Source organism: Monodon monoceros, unplaced genomic scaffold (genome assembly GCF_005190385.1).
Source record: "Monodon monoceros isolate NGI ecotype Baffin Bay Population unplaced genomic scaffold, NGI_Narwhal_1 Super_Scaffold_11, whole genome shotgun sequence".
In the NCBI taxonomy this organism is placed as follows: Eukaryota; Metazoa; Chordata; class Mammalia; order Artiodactyla; family Monodontidae; genus Monodon; species Monodon monoceros.
The window spans coordinates 6,972,278-6,986,438 of NW_021703767.1; the positions used below are offsets into that span (position 1 = coordinate 6,972,278).

The 14,161-nt window shown below is 43.5% G+C and overlaps 1 protein-coding gene across 7 annotated transcripts in view; it reads left to right on the plus strand.

Moving 5' to 3' along the window:
- The window catches only part of ERG (ETS transcription factor ERG), a 281,719-nt gene extending 269,569 nt beyond the window's left edge, over positions 1-12,150 (plus strand). For all 7 annotated transcript variants that reach the window (XM_029214406.1, XM_029214410.1, XM_029214407.1 and 4 more), the window contains 4 exons: positions 2,229-2,297; positions 3,013-3,069; positions 3,754-3,801; positions 11,122-12,150. In XM_029214406.1, coding sequence (XP_029070239.1) covers positions 2,229-2,297; positions 3,013-3,069; positions 3,754-3,801; positions 11,122-11,642 — 695 coding nt within the window. In that variant the 3' untranslated portion in view covers positions 11,643-12,150. The remainder of the gene's footprint in view (positions 1-2,228; positions 2,298-3,012; positions 3,070-3,753; positions 3,802-11,121) is intronic.
- The last annotated feature ends 2,011 nt before the right edge of the window (positions 12,151-14,161 follow it).

The window sequence follows — 14,161 nt, forward strand, 5'->3', positions numbered from 1 at the left end:
GTCTGAGTAATATTCCATTGTGTATATGTACCACATCTTCTTTATCCATCCCTCTGTTGATGGACATTTAGGTTGCTTCCATGTCTTGGCTATTGTAAACAGTGCTGCAATGAACAGCGGGGTGCCTGTATCTTTTCTAATTATGGTTTTCTTCAGATATATGCCCAGGAGTGTGATTGCAGGATCATATGGTAGTTCTGTTTTATTTTATTTTTTACCAAAATCTGGTAAAATGCAGATTCTGATTCAATAGATCTAGAGTGAGGTTCTGCATTTCTAACGAGCTCCCAGACATTGCCGATACAGCTGGTCTGCGGAGAAACAAGGACCCAGAACATATTTCTGGATTCTCTTGCTTTTTCATTTGGTAGACAGAAGCCCCATGTTGATATGGCTGTCTGCTCCTAAAGTAGGGGAGATGCTGTTACAGTTGCCCTGCTAGTAGATTTTTCTTTCTGAGACAATTCTCAAATTGAAACTCTGCCTAACCATTTTCTAGACAAAATGCAACTAGATGAGAATCTGTGTGCAAATGCTCCCAGCGACTTAAGTTGAAATTTAGTTGTAAATTGATAGCGACTGCAGATTTAATTCCCACGTGTAACCTCAACACCAGAAAAGTGAGAATCTGAGGAACTGGGTGGGAAACGCTTACAGTCCAAAAATACAGAAATGCCAGTGGAGAGGGAGTGGTGAGCAATAGGAGAGTTTCAAAAGAAAAATTATCGAATTCAACCAAAGCTCTGGAGGGTAGGATTTCACGGACCACACTAGTCGAGATGCTTGTAGCCAAACAGACCAAATAAATTAAGGCAATTCTGCGTTGGATTTCACGTTGCATTTCATTGCTATTCTCTCTGGGATATGAAACTAGGAAGAGACATGTCTTCTGCAACACAGTCAACAAGCTTTTTCAAGATTGACCCACCAAACTGCCAATTTTAAACAAAGTTTAAAATCTCTCCAAGTGAGATTTTATAGTCATCTCCAGGTGACTGGCAGCAGAACACCTGCTGAAGTGCCTGGCTATGGCTTTCAGCTGGCCCAGAATGACACATGGCATTGGACCGAGACCCGTCAGTCCAAGTTGTAGTTTTGAAATGGTTCTGTAATAAAATTGTGTGTAGTTGGCCACCCCACTCCCCAGCTTTATGTAGGCACAGTTAGTAAGAGCATGCATAATAACGTTTCTGGAATATATTTTTAAAGGAAACTTGAAATGACATAGAGTCATAATCATTAATAGAACTTGCACTGAGGATGCAGAAGTATAATTATTAAATTTGCATATGCAAAGTGTGATGAAGTTTTGTGGGACAAATAGCAATACATTATAAATACAAAAAAAATCATTGGCATATACTTCAGCTCTACAGCCATTGCCAATGTTTTGCGGGGGCAGTACTATTTCAGTCTTACAGTTCATTTTAGAGAAATTCTAAATTCATTTAGAGAAGGAGAAAGAGTAGACATTTGCGTAGGAAAACAACTAGACCCACCTAAGTGGGAGGGAAGTCCAAAAGGGAGGGGATATCTGTATGCGTATGGATGATTCATTCTGTTGTGCAGTGGAGGCTAACACAACATTGTAAAGCAACCATACTCCAATAAAAATTAATTTTAATAAAAAAAGAAAAATAACTAGACCCTTAAGAGTGATTTAATATAAGTGGATGAGGGAAAATGAGGGGTGGCTGAGAGAGGCATCTGGCAAGTAAGAGAAGGCAGTGCTCGTTTCCAAGGAAGAAGAAAAGGGAGGAACGTGAACATCATTTGGTGGATCTAGTGTCAGACCTCAAGTAGGAAATCGGTTGATTCATCCACGTTGTAGGCTGTGTTTCAGACAGGTCATGAAGATAATAAAGGGGTGAGGGACTTATGTCAATTCCAGCTGGAAGCAGGACAAATTAGATTGTAAGAAACTTTTGATATGGTCTTGGCCTAGGATTGCAGGAAATTACCTTAGAAGAATCAGCCAGCTCCTAGAGAATCCATCCATGGGAGTTTTCAGATTAATGGGTGCAACTGTTAGATCAATAAAAGATACAAAGTTACCATTTGTAAATAAAACCCAAATCTCGTGGAATCCAGGTTGAATATTACTTTGGATAACTGGGCTTTCTTGCACAATATTGATTCTAATAAACACAAAACAAGAAAAAAGCACACAAAATAGCTGTTATCAAGTTACATCATTGATCTTTTAGTCAATTTATTTATCTTTACAGATTTACCTTACGAACCACCCAGGAGATCAGCCTGGACCAGTCACGGCCACCCCACCCCCCAGTCGAAAGGTACAGTGTTGGTTCCCACTGCCTTGAATCCTCACATCACAAGGCAGTGGGTAACTCTTGATGCAGTAAATGATAATTTCTGTAGCCAAACTATGCTTTTTCAACATACATTTGTCCCTTTGGCAACAAAGCGCAACTGATCTTTAAATGCAATGATTCTTTCTCTATTGGCATTATACCTATTTCTATAACAAGAAGAAATGAATAATGTAATGAATGATGTAATGCATTTCTGGACAATTGCATGTCTCATAGGATGCTTGAGTACAGATTAAATACTGGGTGATTTCCTAATCTTGGCCATGTTTATAGTATTCCTTACTTTATATTTTCCTGGTGGTTCCCCTTTATCTTTTTATTTTAGAGTTGATTCATTTTAATCTGTTTTGTAAACCATCTCAAATTTTTTTTAGTTTTGCAAAAAGTGGGGTAAAAATAAATTTTAAAAATAAGTATATTTAAAAATAAATACTTATTTAAAAATAAGTATTTTTAAAATAATAATAAATTTTTAAAAAGTGCCCTCGTTTTGCTACCACATTTACATTTGGTTTCATTAGAAAGGAAATTTTTTTCTTACCATGTTTCTTATTATAAGAGTAAGGCTATTATGTTAATAACTAAGGTAAATGATGGAATGATGATACAACAGCATCAAGGTCCGGTAGCAAATACAAGTTATAACTAATTGTCTCTTTGTTTTTTGGATTTTCAGCTGCTCAGCCATCTCCTTCCACAGTGCCCAAAACTGAAGACCAGCGTCCTCAGCTAGGTACGTTTCACAGAGCATCTTGGTGGCCATAAAAGAAGAAACAGGTTTAGCAGCATCTTTCTAAAATGTGTCACTTTCTAAGTTAAGCTAATGTTCCTTCGTCTTCTTTAGGACTGCTCTGTATGTAAACCAGGGACTAAATTATCAGTCTACTCAACTGGGAATGACTTGAGATTTTGCTAAAACATTTCCAAAACCCATGCAATAAATATGGAAAAAACATGCTGCGTGCCCACAGGCAGCTTCTTTGCGGCCTAGCAAGTCTTTGATTTTCACCTTCCAGGTCACATACAGCAACATCAGCGTGTGTGCCAAGTCCAGTGTGGAAACACAGTGGCAGGATGCTGCCGCCAGTGTGCTGAGCATCACAGCCCACACGGCCCTGGGCAGAATACATCTGCCCTGTTTAAATCCTGGGATGGAGAGGGCGCTGGGCTAGGTGTTGGGAACCCTGGGCCAAATCTGAGCTCGGCCACCAGCTAGGAGACCTTTACTAAGAAGCATCACTCAGACCCATGTGACATCTTTTCTGATACAGGAAGTGGTGCTGGGGGACTTTGGCGTGGGGGACATTTTCAACTCTGAAATCTGGAAACACCAGTGGGTCAGCATTATTCCTGGAGCTACATCCTACCTGCTCACAACTATGTCTTTGGGATCTGACTTCTTTTCTTTTTGCTATAGATCCTTATCAGATTCTTGGACCCACAAGTAGCCGCCTTGCAAATCCAGGTGAGATACTGCTGATGATCTTGCTCTTATAAAGTTATATTTTGGGCAGTAGCTATTTTGAAACTGAACTTGTATAGACAAGAAATCCCTTCCACTGAACAAGCTGAAGTTGTAGGTCTCACTGGACTATTTGCCTAAGTGGAAAAAAATGGGTCGGGTTATAAATTAAGATTTAGCTTCAGCAAAGAGCATCATTACCTAATCCAAACTGTATCTGTTTCCTAGGGCTGCTCTAACAAGGTACCACAGACTGGGGGTTTAGACATCGACGTTTATTGTCTCCTAGTTCTAGAGGACAGAAGTCCAAAATCAAGTGGTCAGGGTTATTTCCCTCTGTGGGCCATGAAAGAAGGATCTATTCCAGACCTCTCTCCTTGGCTTATAGCTGGCCGTCTTCTGCCTGTATCTCTTTACCTCTATATGTGTCTGTGTCCAAATTTCCCTTTTTCTAAGGACACCAGTCATATTGGGTTAGAGCCCACTCAAATGATACTACTTTAACTTGATTACTTCTCTAAAGACCCTATTTCCAAATAGCGTCACATTCTGAGGTACTGGGCAAATCCAACATATGAATTTGGGGGGAGGGCCACAATTCAACCCATCACACTAGCAGATAAAATAATATCTTAAAAAAAAAAGAACCATAATGACAACCACAAGACTTCAAATTTAGGATCATCTTCAATGAATGGTCTATTTCTGAACTCAGGTGCCAGGAGAAAGTACAGATTCTTAATTGGCCCATTTGTAACCTGTCCCTTACCAAGGATTGTCACCTGTCATCACGCTTCAGTGCCAACCAAATTGTTTGATGTGTTTGTATTCAGATCAGAACCAGCTGTGCTGGCATCCACTTCAGAAATTCACAGCATATGCTGTATATTCTCAACAGCAAATTCAGATGCCAAGATGTCATAGGATTATTGCAAATACAAGCTGGAATGTATATTTTCTAAACATTGAGGCCAAAATGGGGTTAGAAATGGGAAAATTTAGGTTCAATCAGTGTACATCCCCACAGGGAATCTATACTTTTGAAAACATAAAATATCATCATTATTTGGCATCCACATCTTTGACATTAAATTTTGATTAATGTTAACTAATTCAGCAAATATTTTTTAAGCAGCTTAGAAGTGAAAAGGGTCTGTTCTGTTTATTGCTCTACCCCTTGGGCCTAGACCGGGTGCTAAATAATTATTGGTTGAATAAATGAATGCAAGGAGTAACAAGATACCATCCTGGACCCTCAAGGAGCTTCCATTCCTGTGGAGAAATGCACACAGGTTCACCCCAGCATCCACCTGGTGGCCACGTCTCCGGGGTCTTGGTCCGTCCTCCTACCTATGCTCAGCTTTCTATTTGCAACTGCCTTTATAACCATTCACATAAAAACGATTACTATGTTTTGAGATGATTATTATTAGTCAGGCTTCAGGAAGACTGATCTGGCAGCAATGTTCAGGATAGATTAGAAAGGGGAACAGGACGGAAGCTGGAACACGCTGGGAAAGTTAATACAATAATGTGAAATAACAATTCAATAGCTTTCCCCCCACCCCTCCCCCATATCATGCCTGGGCAAATGCCTGTTTCAGAACAGCCCTGGGAGGTCATTATCTTCGTCCTACGGAAAAGGAATCAGAGGTCCAAACAAATTAGGTGACTTCTCCTGGGTCACACAGCCCATAAGAAGGGAGGCCAGGTTTGAACCGTGACTCTCTGTCTCCAAAATCTGCTTTTATTGATTTTCTGGCTCTCCACTGCCACTGAGTGAGCCTGGAAGAGGGAGGTCTTGGAGAATGAGGACCAAGAGAATAGAAAGAAAGGATTTCCTTTCAGTTTAACAACTGTTTTCAATGCTTGGGATGAGGCTGAGGTCAGGGATAAAGAGAAGGAACATGTCAAGCTGCACCAAACAAAACCAAACCGACCCTTTCACCCACACAAATTGGTTAAGTGAAATGTAAGTCTGTGCCCATGTTGTTGCAGTTCAAAGGTGTGGCTTGGTTGGTGGCTTGGGGCCAAAGAGAGTTGCCGGCCCCTAAGCAGAGGGCTTAGTGTCTATTCACGCTGTGCCCAGCAGCCTGGGGTTGCCCACGGGGGATAGAGGGACCTGGAACCGAGCAAGGAGGAGACTGCAGACGCATCACTGGCCTGGGAAAATGTCTTGGTACCTAAGAGGTCCGCGGCACTGGCGTCATAAGCAAAGACTGTGCCCGTTGAGCCTGGGGAAAGTGGCAACATCCAACTTTTGACTCAAAGATAAAGATTTTTTACTTCATTTATAATGCATTAGGCCTTCTCTCCATCTCTCCTTAGGCTGTGTGTCAGTTGCTTTCATGTGGCCTTTCCCCCTAAAACCAGAATGTCTTATCATTCTATTAATGAGAATGCTTCTTCCTGTTGGATTCTAGTTTCCCAGTCTCTGATAAATAAATCCTTCACCACGTTAAACTGCTGCCTCTCCTCTTTTCACAATGCAAACGTTTTTTGAGCCATTTTAAATGGAAAGATGACATCATATAGTATGAATGCACGAGATGATAACAGCGTCGCAACATCTCTCTCCAAAATATGCATTTGGGGTGCACTTTGGACCGTATTTCTTCTGCTGAGAAGAGTGTGTCCCTGCATTATTATGTCCTGGATCAGATATTAGCGACATAGCCCCTTTATATCCCATCGGAATGGCTGACCATTTAATGTGGCTTCTGCGATGAACAGAAATCGTCTTTCCATGGAAGAGCTTTCTTGGGAGCAGGAGTTCAGTAGCTCCCTCGGTGCTCCCTGGATAGTCACTAATGGTGGGCATGAAAGTGTAACCTGCTTCATGCGGAACCAGAGACCAGTTTTAGGGATGTTTTGCCATTGGTTAGGAGGAGGGAGTGTCCAGTCTTCTACTGGGAACCCACCAAGCTCCAGGCACAGAGAAGGACTGGAGGAGACTGTAGAGGTGTGTGTAGAAACCAGGCCCAAGAGCAGTGCTGTTGTGCAGTGATTCAGCACCAAGGCCTAGAATCTGGGTTCCAACCCTTGCTGACCTTGGGCAAGATAAGTCACTCTACCTCCTTGGGCTCTAATTCCTCACCCCTGCAATGGGCTATCACATGATTCTGGGGGGAGGGGTATTAAATAAACACGTGGAAAATGTTCAGAATGATGCCTGGTACCAGTCAGCATTCAGGGATGCTGGCCAGCCCTGAGAATACCACCATTCCCAGCTTTTGCCTGGCCAGCATGGGATTTTTGGGGGGAAGGTGGTGGTTTTCCTTTGGCATCTCCTGGCTCTAGGCAAGGGATGTACCTTTCTCTTTTTTTTTTTTTGGCGGTACGCAGGCGGGCGTCTCACTGTTGTGGCCTCTCCCGTTGCGGAGCACAGGCTCCGGACGCACAGGCTCAGCGGCCATGGCTCACGGGCCCAGCCGCTCCGCAGCATATGGGATCTTCCCGGACCGGGGCACGAACCTGCGTCCCCTGCATCGGCAGGCGGACCCTCAACCACTGTGCCACCAGGGAAGCCCAGGATGTACCTTTCTTTAAGCCCTGGTTTCCAGCTCAAACAAATCATGATAAGAGCACTTATGTACCGAATTCACCCTCATAGTGATCCTGCAAGATAGTACTACCATCTTGATAGTATTACCATCACCTACATTTTGCAGACAAGGACATTGAGGCACAGAGAGCCAGGTGAGCAGAGCCAGGATTCAGCTGCGACAGTGCCAACTCCAAAGGGGTGCTTCCGGCCACCATACTGCCCTGCCCCTCCCACCCCCGCAACAAACCCTGTCTGAGCCACAGACAAAGCCTTCCGTCTGAGACACATGCCTGCTGCCTTAATCCCGATGCACTGGGGGGTCCAGGCTGTGCACGTGGGATTTTCTGCAGCACCTCCAGCTACTGTAGAAAGTAGCCCAAGTGATTGCCACTGTGGTGCTTGCTGCTTTAAAGACCCTCTCTGCTTTATTTACTGCTCTGTTCCTCCATCAGCTGGCTGCTGAGTGCCCTGCTTGGGGACACCCCTCCTACTTGACCCACAGCTGCTGACTCACCCCCAGCTGTGCTTTTCTCTGTGGTTTATAAACCGTTTAGATGTTTTGCCCTTTTTTGCTCAGGCTGTACCTCTTCACTAGTATGTTTCTCTTCTTTTCTTTTAATTGCATTTGGAGAACACTTTCTTCCCCAGAATTAAAGGATTGCCTTCTGTCTTCTTTGAAGCCACGCCCCATGCCCCTTCACCCCACTGGACTCTCCTGTAGGTGGGCAGCCGACATCTTTGGGTCCCCCCCACCTCCCGGTCCTGCCTTTTTAGTTAATTACCTTGGACAAAACTAGGGCAAAAGTAGCTACTCCTTACTGATGTTCCAAAGGTGGTTATCAGGATAGAGAGAGAAAATAGATACGAAGAGTTTTTCTGAAGAAGGTAATTCTTGAGGTGCAGGTGGTGAGGCTGTTTGGGTGCAAGGTCCGGTCTTATAAGAGCATCTCCTTTTACTTGTTGATTTGGCCAGTGGAATACCCAAGCTACTCTTAGGCTTCCAAATCTTAGGCATTCGTGTTCTGGAATCCCTATTCTATATTCTAAAATGCACCTTCAGTGCACAGTAAGTGTTATTGTTTCGACAGTAAACGAAGAATTTAATAAATTGCTTTTGAAATTCATGGCCACAAGTAACTCGTTTAATTTATCACTGACTATAACTTCTCAGCAAACATTGTGCCCCCTTGAGGATTCTCGAACAGCGAGAAAATCTGCTGTAGACTGTGAACGCAGTGGATTTTGTTATATTAAATTTAACAAGTAATGAGTTTGACATAATGTTACATTTTATAACATCTACTTAAACATTAATTGATTTGCATTTATGGTTTTGTTCTCAGGTTCGGAAGCTGATGAGTTTTGTTTACAGGTGTCTTATTCCCATAGACTCTTGAAATGCTCAGAGGCCCGAACACTGTGTACAAGGGCTGATGGGTAAAATCGTCTAGGGAGAAATTCCTCATCCATCCTTTGAACTTTGAGTTTCTAGCCATGAATTTAGTTCCCTGACTTACTAGTTCTTCAGAAACAGGAGAGATGGGAAAACACTTTTGTACACTGGTTCTCTCCTATACATGTTTATAAAGAAAGTGGGTGAGGGACAAATTCCCAAGAGGCAATACCAAGGTTTGAATAGATACCAAGTATAAGTTTGACTGTTTAGGAAGATCTGTGTATTTATACAAAATCTGTGGGATTGTTCTCTGTATGGGAGGAGGTTGACAGTGAATATTTATTTTCAAACAACTCTATGTGTTTATATTGAAACATATGTTACACTGTTAAATCAAAAATCTATGTTTTTCCCTATTCCCAGGTCATATATGGAATTTTTTTTCAAGTAGTAATCCTTTGGTTACAATATATATACTAAAACCATATGGTTTTCTCAAACTATTCTTTGTATTTTTTAAATGCATATTAATGAAATGTTGGGGGCAAGAAAACTTGATTGAGAACAGTTTGAATATGTGGTCCCGAAAAAGCAAAGGCTTCCATTGCGATGAACTACAATCTGTTAATACATTTCAAATGTGTGGCTAGACTGAAAATGCTAATTTTCCAGAACAAATTCAGAAAAGGCTGACCTTTCTCATGATGCTGTTGTACGGATAAATTCACAAACATATCCATTTCCGTGTAGCCAACATGGAAACAAAGATTTATGAGTTGGACAATTTATATAGTGAGCTAGTGGGGAGGATTTAGAGAAAACACATCTATAATTGGGTTTTACATTTCATCAATTCCCTGAATAGTCAACAGTTCCTTTAATGATTTTATCATATCTACTGATATTAATTGATAGTATAATACAAGATAATCTTTTTGGTAATAAGCCCAAGGCAGTGCTTGGGAGTTTGGGAGGAAAGACCTGCCTCATGTATCCATTTTCAAAGCTTCTAAAATCTGCTTAAAGCATCTTAGCTTCTCCTGGTACTCAGGATCAGATATTCCCGGTACTTCGCCTCTCCTGGTACTCCTGGTATGACTGTTGATATTTGCATGTTTCTCTCTTTTAGGGAACCATCAATCGACTTAAAGTATTGTAGCATAGAGTCTAGAATGGTGTGCCTGGATTTTTCTCTGAATTTAATAAAACCTAAAAGCCACATCTATAGGTCTCCAATGGGATCAAGAGAGTTCTGTGTCCACCCAGTCAAATGAGGTCTCATTGACTCTGTTGGAAGCCCCAAGAGGGCTTGCAATCACTCATTGTTACAGTTTTTTCTTTTGGAAACTCTGCTTAACACAATTGGCATTGCAACGCAGGGACAACACATGGATTTCCGTTAAGATGCATTTGCCTAAATACTGGAAATGGGTGATCTGGTTTGAAACAGAGCCAACTTTTTTCTAAACTTCCTCATTTTGAGTGGGTTAATTCTGTTCTAGGAAAAGTTTTGACAGAATGGCTTTCTGCATGCCAGCCAAATGTTATGTTAGAAATAACGGTGTTTACTTCCATTCTCGATTTTTTTCCATAAACTTTTTGAAGTTCATTTCCTAAATCTGACTTTTATTATTTTACTTGACCTAGCCAATATAAATGGTATTAAGTCATTATTGCCAGCCACATAACAGCACTTTCTGCCTCGCAAAAGAGGAAAAGTAAGCCATTCCACCCCCAAAACACAAAGTTGGCTTGGCTATTCTTCTAAGGAAGTCAGAAATGGATGGAACAAACCTGAACTCTGACCTCTAGGAACTCTTTGCATTTCCAGGAAGGACCTGGATCTTTAGATCAGCCTGGTAGTCACCAAGGATCATCATCTTAGGTCAGCTTCCTTAGACACAGAGCTTGGGCTAAGGGTACTTGTGCAAGTGATTAATTAAGGGTATTTCTCAGGAGAGAGGGAGTGAGGACGCAGGATTGGACAGGGGAAAGTGAAGGAAGCTTGTGGACTTAGCTGGAGCCCTGCTTTTGTCTGATCCCATGCAGAGCCCGGGGCATGGCCAGCATCACAGAATTGGTCCCTCTTCGAGGCAAGGGGGCCAGCCTCTGGTACCCTGTGTCAGTCCATCAGGCTGTGGGCTACCTGGGGGTGGATGAAGCAGCGCCTCTTCAGCCAAGGGCAGTTCTCTGGAGACAAGCAGGGGGATCTGGGGGACAAGAGTAGCCAATACCCCAGCCGCTGACGGATGGGCACACAGCCTGGTAAAGGAAGTCTGGGTGGGACACCACAGCCCCCTCTTCTGTCGTTGAAGAAAGAACCCCTTTAGCTCAGATCCTGTTCTCACTGGGGTTTTCTTTTCTTTTCCCACCTCATCAGGGAGTGGGCAGATCCAGCTGTGGCAGTTTCTCCTGGAGCTCCTGTCAGACAGCTCGAATTCCAACTGCATCACCTGGGAAGGCACCAACGGGGAGTTCAAGATGACAGATCCAGATGAGGTGGCCCGGCGCTGGGGAGAACGGAAAAGCAAACCCAACATGAACTATGATAAACTCAGCCGGGCCCTCCGTTACTACTATGATAAAAACATCATGACCAAAGTCCACGGGAAGCGCTACGCCTACAAGTTTGACTTCCACGGGATCGCCCAGGCCCTGCAGCCCCACCCTCCAGAGTCCTCCCTGTACAAGTACCCCTCGGACCTCCCTTACATGGGCTCCTATCACACCCACCCGCAGAAGATGAACTTTGTGGCCCCCCACCCTCCAGCCCTCCCCGTGACATCGTCCAGTTTTTTTGCTGCCCCAAACCCATACTGGAATTCACCAACAGGAGGGATCTACCCTAACACTAGGCTCCCAGCCAGCCATATGCCTTCGCATCTGGGCACTTACTACTAAAGACCCGAGAGAGGCCTTTCCCAGCAACATGCAACCGCCAACCAATTGCCACAAGCTCTATCGGAGACCATGAATCAGAAGTGCCTCAAGAGGAATGAAAAAGCTTGACTGGGGCTGAGGGGGAGGAAGCCGGGGAAGAGATCCAGAGACTCTTAGTGGGAGGGAATTACTAAAATATTACTACAGAGATAAAGAGGATGCTACAAATGTAATGTACGTGGACAGGTCATCTGTGGACCAACCTTGTGAAAGGCATTGTAAGTAGAAGCATGAAGTCATGAGGACAAAGTGCCAAAGAAAATGTTCTGAAGAAGTGTGTAAACCTTAGAGTAGCCTTTGGGATCCTGTTCATGCATTAAACTGGGATTAAACTCAAGCAATAGAGATAACACAGTCTGGACCTAACATGCCATTTCTAATGTCATTTGAAGGAAAAAAAAAAACTACCTGTATTTAAAAAGAGAAACATATCAACACAGAAAAAATAGAAAAGAGACTGTGGCCCATCGATAGACATTGATAGGGAACTCATCAGCACTTGCAGTTTTGGGCGAAATCCGATTCATTCCATTTGATGGAGAGCGGTCAGCTCTCTCCAACTGTGAAGACAACCCAAAGCTTCCAACTCCTTTATGATAGGACAGGAGCTCTGAGCCGAAGGGAGGGACTGAGAACGTGTCTGGAGGGTAAGCGTGTGGGTGTAGACAGATGAGGCGGGAGAGGAAGAAGCAGAAGAGGAGGCAAGGACTGGGAAAGAAACTTCTCGAGCAGTAAAGACTGGACTTAGGACGGTGTCGATCCTGCAGAGAATTGAGTCATGGAGACTTGCGGTTCCATACGGTCAGTGTCGTACCAAATCCAGTGTTACGAGGAAGGACACAGCGTCACGGAGGCAGGGCAAGTAGTAGAATTCAGAAACAAAGTCGTGCATCTCTCTTTTTGTTTGTTTATCAAAAGAAAAATTGTAACTGGAATTGTCTGATATTTAAAAGAAACATTCAGGACCTCATCCTTAGGTGAGGGCCCTGCTCTCCACAGGGTCAGGTAAGAGCTAGCCTTCTGGGCTACTGCGATCCGAAATCACCTAGGCATCGGGGCGAGGCGGGCTCCAGGTTTCCTTTTGAGTCGCGAACGCTGTGCGTTTGTCAGAATGAAGTATACAAGTCAATGGTTTTTTTTTTTTTCCTTTTTATATAATAATTATATAACTTATGCATTTATACACTACGAGTTGATCTCGGCCAGCCAAAGATACACGACAAAAGGGACAATCAATGATCTAATGTGGCCTTGAACTTTAACTCTGTATGCTTAATGTTTACAATATGAAGTTATTAGTTCTTAGAATGCAGAATGTATGTAATAAAATAAGCTTGGCCTAGCATGGCAAATCAGATTTACACAGGAGTCTGCAATTGCACTTTTTTAGTGACTAAAGTTGCCTTTTAGAAACTTGTGCTGCAAGGGGTGGGTTTTGTGTTAGAATTCTCCTTTGTCCAGGAACTCGTGCAAGGGAGAGCCAAGCAAATGGCACGCTTGGCACGCAAACAGTGGCGGCCTCTCCGGGGCCTTGTTGCCAGCTGGAGCCGTCCGGAGCAGAAGGACTAAAGGTTTTCACCTGGGAGCCTCCAGATTTAGACCCAGAGTGGAGAGAGGCCTCTAAAGCTGGGGTTGTAATTGAGAAATTCCAGATCCGCACCTACTCACGAATCACCCTTAATTCCTGCTATAAAGCATTCATTGAATGGCAAACAAGCTATTGCTCTCAATGTAAACTATATTATTGTTGGTAAATAAAGCATCACAGATAGCAGCAATGTCTCACTTTAATGAGACAAGGGACAGCTTCTAAATTTGCCATTTGGCTTCTCCATCAGAGGCTCTCACCGGGTAGACTGTGGCCTTGACCTTCCCACACCAGGATAATCTGGGTACCCTGGTTTGGGATTCACCAACCCTGAGCCTGACAGATGATCAGACACTGTTTATTTCTCTGATCCAAAGTCAATTCCCCTTGACATCCTTTTCTCTCCTATGTGCCACAAAGGATGCCGGCCTTGGCCAAGGTGAAGGCAGCTTGAGAGCTGGGGTGCAAGGCCCTGTGAGAGGGGGCGAGCCTGGGCAGCTCCCTAGCCTGAGTCAGTTTCTGAACTGGCCCATCTCCTGGCTGTCTGGGGGCTTGTTTTGCACTCTGTAATCCTCTTGCGATGATTAAATGACGTTGCCAAACCTCTGTGCTCTGGATCTCTTGGCAGTGGTCTCTAAAGCTGGTAGGATCCGATTACCAAAGCTGCAGACACTCGGCATTACTTGGATTAAAAGAAGTCCAACTATCCATCAATTACAGCAGCTTGGGAAGGGCCCGCAAAGTGCCTGTATCTCCTTAGGGAAGACATAAATAAGTAAAAGCATAAACGCTGGCAGCTGGGGTGACCCACACTGTTTTAATGGGAAAGATCAGTCATTTTTATTTTGCAGTGCAAAGTTGAAGCACACCTACATTCTGCATAAAGATAGAC